Raw genomic sequence first — 13,946 nt, forward strand, 5'->3', positions numbered from 1 at the left:
AAGTATCTTTCAAAAGAGCCTCTTTCGAAAGAGGCTTGCAGTCTAGACATAGCCTTAGAGACAATATATATATATATATATATATATAGTATCTTGAGCTTTTATGGGCACAATCCACTTCTTCAAATGATGAGTGGAGCAAGAGGCCACTTTTAAGGTTTTTTTCTCCCATATAGGGCACTTAGGGTATGTCTACATGTCTTTGAGAGAGGAATGCAAATGCAGACAAACGAAATTGCAAATGAAGCGCAGATTTGAATTTCCCATGCTTCATTTGCATAATGGCAGCCGGCCGCTTTTCCGAAATAGCGTATTGCAAGAAAAAAGGGGTTATTTTGAAAAGAAACCCTTCCTTCGAAATAACCTTTACTCCTTTAAGTAAGTAAGTAAGGGTTATTTTGAAGGAAGGGTTTCTTATTGAAATAACCCCTTTTTTCTCGAAATACGCTATTTCGGAAAAGCAGCTGGCTACCATTATGCAAATGAAGCACAGGAAATTCAAATCCATGCTTCATTTGCAATTTCGTTTGTCTGCATTTGCATTCCTCTCTCGAAGGAAGAATGCAATGTAGACATACCCTCAGAGCATTTACAGAGAGAATAATGCTCTACAAGGTGGCTACTCAACACACAGCCCATGGGTTGCATGTGGACTGTTTGTTTGCAGCCCACTGTGTGGCTTGGGTTTACATGGGGCTCAACACACCGGGCTTGCAAGTGGGAGCCAAAACAAAAAAGTAATCAATATAATGATCTTCTGTTGGTATGAGCTTTAGTAGTTAAATTCCTGGACTGTCATTGCTCATTAAATGTGCTGTGGAAATATTGCATTGTATTAATATCAACACTACCGATTTAACTGGGGCCTGTGTGTTGTGTAGTCTTGCCTTACTCTTTGGGTTCATGCCTGTGAATTGTGAAAGAAGCTATTTGCATATATATTTGCATGTCTATGCAACCACACTTAAGTTGCAGCCCTCAGCATGTGCTGCGAATAACATCGTGGCCCCTAGGGCTTTCAAAGGGAGTAGCCCTGCTCTACTGCTTTAGCCAATAGCTAGCCGACCTTTAGTTCATGCAGTAGAGGCTTATGCACTAAGTTCCAAAGGCCTCAGGTTTAATTCCCCGTCAGCATCACACAGGCACCATCCTCCTTTGCCTACCCCAGACCGCCCCCCTTCCCGAACCCGGGGGCCCCACAGAAGCTACTACCCCAAGCTCTGAAGTTTGCCTAGCCTGCAGTCTGGGGCTGTGGCGGGCCGCGGGGCACCCCCGCACTGTCTCCCCTTGCCCCCCGAAGACGCAACCACCTGCCGAGGAGGCCAAAAACAAGCCCTTCCCGCCGCGAGCGCGGGGCCGGACCTGGCCAGCGCCCCCGCTGCGCGCTTGGCATCCGGCTCGTGGGCCCCTCACCCCGCATGCGCGCACATTCCACACAGCCATATTGGAAATACCCTCAGAGTCAGGGCCCATGCGCATCGGGAGGGGGGGAGGAACGGAGAGGGGAGGACTGCGCATGTGCGTATCGATGGTGCCTGATTGTGCTAGGGGCCGCCGAGGCTATCCCAGAGGGAAGGCTTCCCGCGCAGGAGTCTGGCCCACGTGATTCAAAGGAGCGGGTGGCCCTGTTTGAAACCGCGGCACAGAGAAACAGGCGCGCGCCGGGTGCTGGGAGGGAGCGCGCGGCGCGCGGGCGGAGTAGGTGAGTGACCCGTGTAAGAAAGCTCGCGCTAGGGGACGGAAGTAGAACAGCCTTAGGGGCCCTTGCGGGGGGAGGAGCGCGAATAGCCAGCCAGTAAGTCACCCCCGGCGGGCGGGGAGGAGCGCGGTATGGCGGGAACAGCTGGGGGCCAGGAGCGTGGGGGAGGGGCCAGGTGCTGCTTTGGGTGGGCTGGGCGGCAGTAGCCGAGGGCCCTGGGCCAGGGGCATAGTGCTGGGAGCTGGTGCCCCTCGTCTCTGCCCCAGGGCCCCGCCTGCTGCAGAGCGTGTGTCCGCGGCCAGTGGCAGCCTTCGCACCTCTGGGCCTTGTGTGTTTTCTTTCCCTTTCCCCTCTGTCAGGATGCTGGGTGCATGGGGCATGCAGCGATGTCACCAAGAGGCACTAAAGAAGAACCGGGTGTCCCTTGCAAAGCAGTTGGTGTTGAAGGAGTTGCTGGAGCATCTGATAGGGCGGGATATTATCACCACAGAGATGATGGAAACGATACAGGTAGCAAACTACATAGTAATAGAAATGTAGCCGTGTTGGTATCTCTCACGCTCCTCTTTGGCCTCAGCAATTGTTAATTTTGTTTTCTGTGGTATGCTGATTTCGCCAGCCCCATGTCAATGTTAATTTCAAGTTAACAGTCTAAACTGGTCAATGTCCAGCTCACCCCTCTCCCTCCTCCACACACACACACTAGTGCCTATCCCTCAATATCTACAAAGTTCTGGATATGATTTCATCTTTAAACTATGTTTCCTTGATATTAAACTTGATCATCCTTGAATTGAGGGATCATCACTGATGATAGAATCCTAGAATACCAGAACTGGAAGGGTCCTCGAGAGGTTATCAAGTCCAGTCCCCTGCCCTCATGGTAGGACCAAACACCATTTAGATCAGGGCTACTCAACTTTGGAAGCCCTGGGGGCCACAATGATACTCACAGCACATGCTGAGGACCGCAACTTAACTGTGGTTGCATATACATGCAAATATATGTGCAAATAGTTTATTTTACACTGACGGGCACGAATACAAAGCACTTCCTATAATGCCCTGGTGCTCCTGGCGCCTCCTCTCTGGGGCTAGAAAAGCCAACACCCTGTACCCACGTGTTCTAGCCAGCCTGTCCGCTTGCATCTTTCAGTGCTCACTCTGCCTGGGAGATGCCGTTGTGGAGCGTATTCCCAGTGGATGTCATATTCAAAGAATCCCACCCACAGGCCACGTATTGAGCCCTGTGTAAACCCAAACCAGGCTGTGGGCTGCCTGTTGAGTAGCCCTGATCTAGATTATCCCTAATAGATGTCTGTCTAATCTGCTTTTAACTATCTCCAGTGATGGAGACTCCACAACCTTTCTAGGCAATTTATTCCAGTATTTAACCACCATAACAGTTAGGATTTTTTTTCTAATGTCCAACCTAAACCTCCCTTGCTGCAATTTAAGTCCATTGCTTCTTGTACTATCATCAGAAGCCAAGGAGAACAATTTTTCTCTCTCCTCCTTGTAATACCCTTTTAGATACTTGAAAACTGCTATTATGCCCCCCTCCCCCTCAGTCTTCTCTTTTCTAAACTATGCAAGCCCAGTTCTTTCAGCCTTCCCTCATAGGTCATAGCATAGGGAGGAATAAATCATTTTTAAATAGCAGTTTGTTGATTCAGAGATGGGAGACAGCAGTGTAGAAGCTCAAGCAAGCAAATGTTTCATGATATAAGGAGAGAGAGGAACAGAATGCTATTTGCATGCACTTGTCATGTTAGCAGTGAGTGGATCATATGTCTTAGGTTTTTCTGTGAGAGAGTGGGTCAGAACCTCTATTTTTAATAGTGATAGAGAGACCAGACTAACACGGCTGCATATCTGAAACAAAAGACAGAACTATGTAGCACTTCATAGTTCTGTCTTTTGTTTCTATTTTTAATAGGTCATGATGAAAGCAGAGGTTTTTAACAAAAATACGTAAAGGAAAAGTGGATCTTCATGCAACATGAATCTTGTAAGTTAAAGAGGTGAACAAACAAAGGTTTTCAGGTTTTTTAAAAACATGTCTGTTAATAATAATAATTATTATTATTATCAGGATTCGACAAATTAGTCAATCTATTCTCCTGGGGTGAGTAGATTTTAAGCCGGAATGGCGCCACAGCGCAATCAGTGCATGCGCAGCGTGCCAAATCGCGCGGCTGGTGAGCAGGGCTTGCCGCTGCTTGTCAAGCCCTGATTATTAGTATTAGCAATAAAAGGGTGATCAGAGAGGGTGTGGGACCCTTACTGGATGAGGGAGGTAACCTAGTGACAGGTGATGTGGGAAAAGCTGAAGTACTCAATGCTTTCTTTGCCTCTGTCTTCACAGACAAGGTCAGCTCCCAGACTGCTGCACTTGGCAATGCAGTATGGGAAGGAGGTGGGCAGCCGTTGGTGGAGAAAGAACAGGTTATGAACTATTCATAAAAGCATGGGTCTGGATTTAATGCATCTGGGTATGTCTACACTACAAAGTTAGTTCGAACTAACGGACGTTAGTTCGAACTAACTTTAATAGGTGCTACACTAGCGCTCCGCTAGTTCGAATTTGAATCGAACTAGCGGAGCGCTTAGTTCGAACTAGGTAAACCTCATTTTACGAGGACTAACGCCTAGTTCGAACTAGCTAGTTTGAACTAAGGGCTGTGTAGCCCTTTAGTTCGAACTAGTGGGAGGCTAGCCCTCCCCAGGTTTCCCTGGTGGCCACTCTGGCCAACACCAGGGAAACTCTATGCCCCCCTCCCGGCCCCGGACCCCTTAAAGGGGCACGGGCTGGCTACAGTGCCCGTGCCGGGTGCAAGCCTGCCAGCACCCAGCTAGCAGACCCTGCACCTGGCACGGCACAGAGCCACCCACCCGATGCCCCCCAGCCCACCCCCTCTTGCCGGGACCAGGCTGGCGGCTCCCGGGAGCTTGCCCTGGACCGCAAGAGGCGGGCACCTTCCTGGGCTAGTGCGGACATCGTGGACCTCGTCCACGATCTCCGCACTAGGCACAGGAAAGTGGCCGTCTAGGGCAGGAGAGCTGCCAGCCTGGCCACCCAGGACCAGGTGTGCATGAAAATCAAGGGGGTCCACTGAGACCCCCGACACTGAGCCCTGAGCTTACAATGGCCGTCCTGGGTCAGACCAAAGGTCCATCTAGCCCAGTAGCCTGTCTGCCGACAGCGGCCAACCCTAGGGACCCTGGAGGGGATGGACCGAAGACAATGACCAAGCCATTTGTCTCGTGCCATCCCTCTCCAGCCTTCCACAAACTTTGGGCAGGGACACCACTCCTACCCTCTGGCTAATAGGACTCCATGGACCCAACCTCCATGACTTGATCTCACTTCCCTTTCAACTCTGTTCTAGTTGTAGCCTTCACAGCCTCCTGCAGCAAGGAGTTCCACAGGTTAACTATTTGCTTTGGGAACAACAACTTTCTCTTACTAGTTTCAAGCCTGCTACCCATTCCTTTCCTTTGGTGTCCTCTAGTCCTTCTTTATGGGAACTCAGGAAGAACTTTTCTGAATGCACCCACTCCACCCAACCCCTGCTTTTAGAGACCTCTATCCTGTCCCCCCTCCGTCTCCTCTTTTCTAAGCTGAACAGTCCCAGTCTCTGTAGCCTTTCTTCATCTGGGACCTGTTCCCAACCCCTGATCATTTTAGTTGCCCTCCCCTCTCCCAGCCTTTCTCTTCCCCTCTCCCACCTCCTTTTCCCAGTCTCCCCCAGTTTTTTTCAATAAAGACAGAGTCAATGTTGGAAGAAACGTTATCTTTATTTTGTACATCAATAAGAAGGGGGGCTAGGGAACGGTAAGTGGAAGGAGGTGAGGGAGGAATGGGGTACGAGCCCCCGATGGGGAGGACTGGGCTGGCTCTGCGGGCTTCTGGGGGTGGAAGCTCTCCTGCAGCCCCCCAATTACTCCCTCTCCCCAGATGGCAGCCTGCGGCAAGTGCAGCCGGGCTGATGGCCGAGTGGTGTGATGTGCCCAGTGTGGGCACTCAGGGCACTCCAAGCCAGAACTTCTTTGCAAGCGGGGCACCCTTTAGAACTGTGTGTCCGGGGTGGGGGTCGGGACCCTTTAAGCGCAGCCCTAGGCTAGCCTGAGACAGTATCTCCATGCTCTAAGTCCTCCTTTTATGCCCTGCCGGCACTGCTTCCGGCCATCCTTAAGCCCTGTTCAGAGTCCACTCAATGTGGACTTACTAGTTCGAACTAGCAAAACGCTAGTTCGAACTAGTTTTTAGTTCTAGATGCGTTAGTTCGAACTAGCTTAGTAGACATACTAAGCTTAGTAGACATACTGTAGTGTAGACATACCCTGAGAGAGTACTGAGGGAGTTGGCGAGTGTCATTGCAGAGCCTTTGGCCATTATCTTTGAAAACTCATGGAAATTGGGAGAGATCCCGGATGATTGGAAAAAGGCGAATGTAGTCCCTTTAAAAAAGGGAAGAAGAACAATCCAGGAAACTATAGACCAGTCAGCCATACCTCAGTCCCTGGAAAAATCTTGGAGGGGATCCTCATGGAATTCATTTTGATTCACTTGGAAGAGGGGAAAGTGATCAGGAATAGTCAACATGGATTCACCAAGGGCAAGTCATGCCTGACCAATCTGATTAGCTTCTATGATGAGGAAACTGGCTCTGAGGATATGGGAAAGTTGGTGGGTGTGATATACCTTGACTTTAGCAAAGCTTGTCATATGGTCTCCCACAATATTCTTGCCAGCAAGTTAAGGAAGTATGGATGGGATACATGGACTGTAAGATAGAAAGCTGGCTAGCCTGTCTGGCCCGACGGGTAGTAATTAATGGGTCGATGTCAGGTTGGCAATCGGTTTCTAGCGGAGTGCCCCAAGGATCCGTTTTAGGACTGGTTTTGTTCAACATCTTTAATGACCTGGATAAGGGGATGGATTGCACCCTCAGCAAGTTTGCGGCTGACACTAAGCTAGGGGGAGAGGTAGTTATGTTGGAGGGCAGGGATAGGGTCCAGAGTGACCTAGACAGATTAGAGGATTGTGCCCAAAGAAATCTGATGAGGTTCAACAAGGACAAGTGCATAGTCCTGCACTTGGGACAGAAGAATCCCAACTATTGTTACAGGCTGGGGACCAAATGGCTAAGTAGCAGTTGGGTGGAAAAGGACCTGGGGATAACAGTGGATGAGATGCTGGATATGAGTCATCAGTGTGCTCTTGTAGCCAAGAAGGCAAATGGAATGTTAGATTGCATTAGGAGGAGCATTGCACGCAGGTCTAAATAAGTGATAATTCCCCTCTATTCAGCATTGGTGAGGCCACATCTGGAGTATTGCATCTAGTTCTGGGCTCCCCACTATAGAAAGGATGTGGACGCATTGGAAAGGGTCCCACAGAGGGCAACCAAAATGATTAGGGGGCTGAAGCACATGTCCTGTGAAGAGAGGCTGAGGGATTTGGGCTTATTTAGTCTGCAGAAGAGAAGAGTGAGGGGGGGATTTGATAGCAGCCTTCAACTTCCTGAAGGGAGGTTCCAAAGAGGATGGAGAGAGGCTGTTCTTAGTAGCGATGGCTGGCAGAACAAGGAGCCATGGTCTCAAGTTGCAGTGGGAAGGTCTAAATTGGATATTAGGAAAAACTATTTCCCTAGGAGGGTGGTGAAGCACTGAAATGGGTTCCCTAGGGAAGTGGTGGAATCTCCATCCTTAGAGGTTTTTAAGTCTCAGCTTGACAAAGTCCTGGCTGGGATGATTTAGTTGGGATTTGTCCTGCTTTGGGCAGGGGGCTGGACTCGACCTCCTGACGTCTCTTCCAGCCCTATGGTTCTATGATTATGGTATGGTTGTGATCAGATCACTGCTATAGTCATGCAATGTGATCTTTGCAAGTCTCTGTTTCCCTACCTATAAAAACAGAAATAATACCCACATCCAAAAGTGTGCTAGAATGTTGAAATACACTCATGTGTTTGTATATTATGTGCCTGTACATTGGGGCCAATCCTGATTGTGGCCGTGAGTTGCTTCTCTAATAAAATTGTTTAAAACATGTTGTGTAAGCTGCTTTAAGAACATGGGATAGGAAGTGGCCTAATGGTTGCAAACAGAAATTAGAAGATAAGCAAGATGCTATTATTGCCCTAGCTCAGGGCTGGGCAAAATGTGGCTGGATCCAGCCTACCAAACCACTAGCTCCGGCCCACGACTGTAGCTGCTTGCCATGCACCCCCCACCTGTGGCTCAGAAAAGCAGCTGCTTCTCTTTCTCAGCTATGAGCCTGGGGCAGGGTGGGAGTGGTGTTTTACAAACTGCTCTTGCCCCTGCCCCTGCCCCTGCCCCTAGCACAGACTGAAGTATAGGCAGTGCAGTTCCTGAAGCACCACTTTGCCCTTCCCCTTAGGCTCTTATTCACAGAGGCACATGACCCCTGTAACCTGTGCGTGGGTGGGGCAAGCAGAAAGCTGACTGAGAAACCTGCTGGGCTGCTGGCTGGGAGTTGCCCAGGTAAGTCTGTCAGCCTGAGCCTGCCTATGGCACCCCAGCCCTTCCCCCCAACTCTCTGCCCCCCCACTCCTGTTCCCATGCCCCCCATAAGCAAGGTTCCCTGTAAGCTGCATGCTTGTGCAGCAGTTTTCTGGGCTCCACTCAGAAGTTCAAAGCTCCTGTGCAGGGATAGAGCACAGCTGATTGGTGGGGAGAGGGGCTCCCTCTGAGCCAAACAGCTAAATCCAGCTAGCTGCCTGCTTGAACTGAAGCTCCCAGAGCTGGTAAAAAGGGAGGCAATTAGGGGATGGGGAGGAGTAAGTAAGTAATTGGCTGATGAGGAGTCAAAGGGGAGGGGACTTTAGCTTGTCCCTCTGTAGGGGGGAGAGAGGCAGAAACTCAGCACACTCAAGCCTCCTGGGAAGGGGGAGATAAGGGGCTGACTATATGGGGTAGGTGTGGGAAAGAGGCCGTGGGTGGGTGCTAGCATCTGTACAGTGAGGTGGAGGGGGGCAGTTTCTTTGGGGTGTCTGACTAGCTGCAGTCCTCTCTGACTGGGTTGCAGGAGGTAGCAGGTTGCTAGGGAAGCCTGTGTGCCAAGACATTTGCATGATTACATTTCAAACAAAGTTTGAATGAGGTGTTAATGGCCTAAGATAAGAAAGAAAAAGATTCTTTTAACAGAAGTTTGTGGGGTGTTGCAGAGATCTACAACTCTGAACTTACTGATTTTTTTTTTAAACTTGTGTTTTACTAATTAATACATGGTATATTGTATTGCATTAAGATCAGATCCTGTGCTATTTGGTAGAGTTCTGTCTCTTATGAGTCAGAAGTAGCAAGTACTAGCTTGAGCTGTTAGGTTGATACATGTGCTCCAAGGGTAGTGTTAATTTTCTTTTTTATTAGATTTCATGTTTAATATCGTAAGCATTGTTCCTTGTTAAATATCCCTTATTTTAATATATTTTCTTCCCCACATATGGACTGCTTAAAATTGTATGTGTGTGTGGTGTTTGTATTGGTGGTGCACATCCATATACACCCCTCCCTCAATATTGATGGTGCACATAAGAAATTTCAACCTGCCCAAAAGAAAATTCAACCCGCTCAAGGACAGAAAATGTTACAGGGAACACTGCCCATAAGCCAACCCTCTATCCCCCTCCTGAATCCATAGCCCCTCCCAGACCCTACATCCCAATCACCTGACCTAGGTCAGACCCCAAACCCTTGTACCCTCCAGCACCCCAGTCCACTGCCCCAGGTCACAACTGCCGCCTCTGCCCAAACTCCCTCCCAAATCCCAGACCTCTTCCTTCACCCCAGTCCCTTACCCAAACTCCCTTCTGCACCCAATCTCCATCCCAGACCCAGTGTCTCCTCCATTAATATCCTGGAAAAGTGCAGCCCTCAACCACTTTCCAGAATATTGGAGTGGCTCCTCATCAAAAATCATTCCCCCCTCCCCGCCCCATTTGGTGCAATAGGGTAATAATCAGTTGGGATATACATATCTTTTTAGGTGGTTATAAGTTTACAATTTTTTTTGCTTTTTAGGATGGAATTTTGAGGGTTTCACCTCTGACTTAGAGGGAAAAATGAAAGATCAAAACCAGCCCCACTGTTTTGAACTACAAAAAGAGAAAAGTAAAAAAATTCCCTGGCATAGAAGTATTCCCAAGGACCTTTTTTAAAAAAATATCATTAGCAATAAAACAATAAGTAATAGGTGACATTTGGCATAGGGATGTTAAATTTTGATTATCAACTAATCGAGAAGCCTATGGAATTCCATCTATTACTTGATTAGTCAGTAAGGGGGACACCTGCTGTCCCACTGCGCCTCTCCCTTTGAAATGTACAAGAACTGCGGGTGACTTTTGTACATTTCAAAGGGAGAGGCACAGCAGCAGGGACGCTTGCTGCCCCTGCCCCCTGTGGAGAGGGTGCTGGGGGGAACTAGTTTTTAAGCCAGCTCCCTCCAGCACCAGCTCCTGCTCCCCCCCCTTCCTGCCTCTCTGATAAAGACAGCAAGGATGGGGTGGGGGATGAAGCGACTAATCAAGTGACTACTTGACTGTCTGATAAACTTGTACTTATTGTAATTTGACAAGAAGAAAAAAATCATAATATCCTGCTCAAAATTAGATTTTGATCAGATAAGGTGTAAGTAAATCTAACTATATAGTTGGCAACTTGTAGTAGCTTCACCTATAGAAGGCTGAGGTGCATTTATCTATATAGCTAATTTACCTGAACAGTGGAAATAATATAGTGGAGTTCATAGTGAATGATGGAGGGCTCTGCAGGGGCCCTTGTTTCATTCCTTGCACATCTTGTAAGATTAAAAAGTTTTTGGAGATTCCTTTTCCTGTGAACCCCCTTTTGGACATCAAAGGGTGCATGGGACAGACCATTTTGATGAATTCTAGCTAAAAATGACCACAATGTAGCAGTACTAATTCCTACAGTTTTTCTTTTTTAAACCCTAAGAAATTTCATCTAAAACTGTTAATGTTCATACATAAATGATATTTCTTATTACATTTGTCTTTACTTATGCAAGCATATATTATTTCTTAAATACTATGTCATAGTTTTTTCCTACCACTTTAGATACTCATGTATAGCATTTTCTCACTTTTTTTCAAATTAACTATATAACCATAATGTTTTCTTAGTACGTTTTCTGACAGATATTTATATCGCTATATGGTACCTGGAACTGGGTGGGTGGGCTATGATGGGAATTGTGTTAGAACACAGAGTATGGAAATAAAGGAAGTAGAGGATATGTACCATACAGAGAAATGGGGATGAGAATGGAGTAGAGGGAAATATGAAAAATTAAATAAAGATACTCATCATAGAAGCCATGATGATGAAGCATTTCAACTGAGGGAAGAGAGATTTTAAACTAATTTTGAGATGCATTTTAAAATGAATTCTGGATGGGTTTTTTTGATGTGGTGTTTTTTGTGGGTGCTTTTTTTTTTTTTTTTTTTTTTCCTTTTCCTGATTTCTTAATTTTCCTTTCTGTGAATCCAGGCCAAGGATGGGAGTTTCAGCCAAAATGTGGAATTACTCAATCTGCTGCCCAAGAGGGGCCCCGAAGCCTTTTCAATCTTCTGTGAAGCTCTACGAGAAACCAAACAGCAGCACTTGGAGGAAATGCTCTTGAAGACCATACCAAGCCAAAACAATGGGATTTCAAGGGTAAGAGAAGACTACAGAATCTGGAGAAGGGAGCTCATTTAGTATTAGATGTGATTATGAAGGGGAGCATGTACAGGCAGTCCCCGAGTTACGCGGATCCGACTTATGTCGGATCCGCAAATATGAACGGGGTTTGCTGCCTGTCTCCCTGGTCTGCTGGAGACCAGCAGACCAGTGAGACGGGGAGCAAAGCCAGGGAGCACACGGGCAGCGGACAGCCCAGACGCGCTGCGGCTGTTCCACTGCCGGCGTGCTCCGCGGCTTTGCTCCACGTCTCCCCAGACCAGGAAGACTGGGAGCAAAGCCGCGGCGCACGCGGGCAGCGGACAGCCCGGACGCGCCGCGGCTGTCCCGCTGCCGGCGTGTTCCGCGGCTTTGCTCCCCGTCTCCCTGGTCTGCTGGTCTCCAGCAGACCAGGGAGACGCGGAGCAAAGCCACAGAGGACCCGGGCGGCGGGACCGCGGTGCGTCTCGGTCCCCTGCCCGCGTCTCCCTGGTCTTCTGGGGGGGGGGGGGGGCGCAGCTAGTACCCCTCCCCCCGCCCAGCAGTCCAGGCTTTTCTCCGGACGCATGTGGTAGAGCAGCTGGGGTGCTGCCGGTTCGTCCCGCAGCACCGCTCTGGGCGTTACTCGACCAACCCGGCAGCACCCCAACTGCTCTGCCCCAGGTGTCCTGATTCAGCCGCTGCTGGTCAGTTTCAGCAGCGGCTGAATCAGGACGCCTGGGGCAGAGCAGCTGGGGTGCTGGTGGATTGGTCCAGTAGCGCCGAGGAGCAGCGCTACTGGAACAACCCAGCAGCACCCCAGGTGCTCTGCCCCAGGCGTCCCCAAGTCAGCCGCTGCTGAAACTGACCAGCGCTGACTACAGGAAGCCCGAGGCAGAGTTGCTCTGCCCCGGGCTTCCTGGAATCAGCCGCTGATCAGTTTCAGCAGCAGTTGACTTGGGGACGCCTGGGGTTCTTAAGTTGAATCTGTATGTAAGTCGGAACTGGCATCCAGATTCAGTCTGTTGAAACTGATCAGAGGCTGATTCCAGGAAGCCCGGGGCAGAGCAACTCTGCCTCGGGCTTCCTGTAGTCAGCCGCTGGTCAGTTTCAGCAGCGGCTGAATCTGGACGCCAGTTCTGACTTACATACAGATTCAACTTAAGAACAAACCTACAGTCCCTATCTTGTACGTAACCCGGGGACTGCCTGTACCTTGAATGTAAACAAAAAAGACTTATGGACACAGTTGGATTTTGGTAGTGAGAAGAGATTGAGGGAGAACCTGGAAATAATAAGTGATTATCAAAGGAATGTGAGGCTAAATTCTCTGTAGGGCAGGAGCAGAGAACCTTTTTTGGGTCAGGGGCCACTGACCCACAGAAAAATCATTCAGGCCCAAGCTAATAGGGTTTGTTTGCTCCATCCCCAAGTGGAGAACAACAGTGGGGACTAGAGCACTAGCGGAGGCTCCCCAATGCTTGGAGAGAGCCCCAAACCTCAGCCGGGTCCAGGCAAGCCTTGGGTTCCCTACCCCTGCTCTAGGGTGTGTACAAAGAATTTGAGTCCTGCCTATTTCCTCAGCAGAGCTGTGCAGCAGCGCTCACCTTCTTTAGATGTGGAAGGTAAGCTGGTGGTGGTGGGCTTGGTGGAAGAGTGAGGGGCCAGGGCCATGTGATGGCTGCTCAACTGCTCCCAGATTAAGTATCCTGAATATGAGGAGGGGGGAACTCTACAGGGGATTTGGGTAGGACTAGGTGAGCATGGAGAGGAAGAGATCTTGAATCTGAAGAAAACAGCCTTGTTGTCTAGATTCATCTGTTCCTTCTGACTTAGATCTGGATCAGAGTTGGTGATCTCAAGGTTTAAAGCTTTATATTCAATTCTTTAATTTCTGTAGTTCTGAACTGGACATATTAGCAGGAATCTTCAACTGGTAACTTCATGAATTTATCTGATCTCTTGCAGCTGGGCCAGGACTGCGAGTCTAGTGTTCTATTCCCAGTTCGTGAATCCTGCTTGTCACCAAAGAGGCCACGCTGGATTGGTGGTGAGTAATCCATGACATAGTGAAGGCTGAATTGGCCACTTTTTCAAGAGGCAAAATAGTCTACTTCTTGCTCTCTTTCCCCTAAATACTGCACATTATTTTGCTTACCCCTAAAATCTGGACTATCTAATAGTAACATGCACTTTTCAGTGAGAACATCCTGAGGCATAAGATATTGTAAATATACATGAGTTCAGCTTTTTTGAGTGTAATGCTGGAGGGAGAATGTTGCTGGTAAATTACTTTGAGCCAAATGGAAGAGAGCAATCAGTTTCTAATTAGCTTTCACAATGGTTCAAACAGTCATAAAACCAACTCCATTAGATACGCAAAAAATGTGTGTTTTTTGGTTTGGTAACAGAGGTCCCTTGAGATTGTTACCTGATGGGCTGATCATACCACTGAGCTCACCTACCTGCCCTCTGGGGTGCCCCACCACCCTGCTCTGCTGAGCCACAACCTCTGGCCTTCCCAAGTGAAGTCACTGAGTTGGGGTCACAGCCC

The 13,946-nt window shown here is 48.7% G+C and overlaps 1 protein-coding gene across 3 annotated transcripts in view; it reads left to right on the plus strand.

Annotated features, from left to right (window-relative positions):
* Nucleotides 1–1,495: 1,495 nt before the first annotated feature.
* The window catches only part of CASP2 (caspase 2), a 31,632-nt gene continuing 19,181 nt past the window's right edge, over nucleotides 1,496–13,946 (plus strand). Inside the window, exons 1-4 of one of the 3 annotated variants that reach the window (XM_006127355.5) lie at nucleotides 1,496–1,702; nucleotides 2,059–2,209; nucleotides 11,243–11,410; nucleotides 13,361–13,442. In XM_006127355.5, the coding sequence (XP_006127417.2) occupies nucleotides 2,060–2,209; nucleotides 11,243–11,410; nucleotides 13,361–13,442 (400 nt within the window). In that variant the 5' untranslated portion in view covers nucleotides 1,496–1,702; nucleotide 2,059. Of the gene's footprint in view, nucleotides 1,703–1,741; nucleotides 1,796–2,058; nucleotides 2,210–3,638; nucleotides 3,711–11,242; nucleotides 11,411–13,360; nucleotides 13,443–13,946 lie in introns of those variants that run through there. The other 2 variants (XM_025186806.3, XM_006127356.4) reach the window with 2 other exon arrangements.

The sequence above is a fragment of the Pelodiscus sinensis genome, chromosome 1 (genome assembly GCF_052426305.1).
Source record: "Pelodiscus sinensis isolate ZL-2025 chromosome 1, ASM5242630v1, whole genome shotgun sequence".
NCBI lineage: Eukaryota > Metazoa > Chordata > Testudines > Trionychidae > Pelodiscus > Pelodiscus sinensis.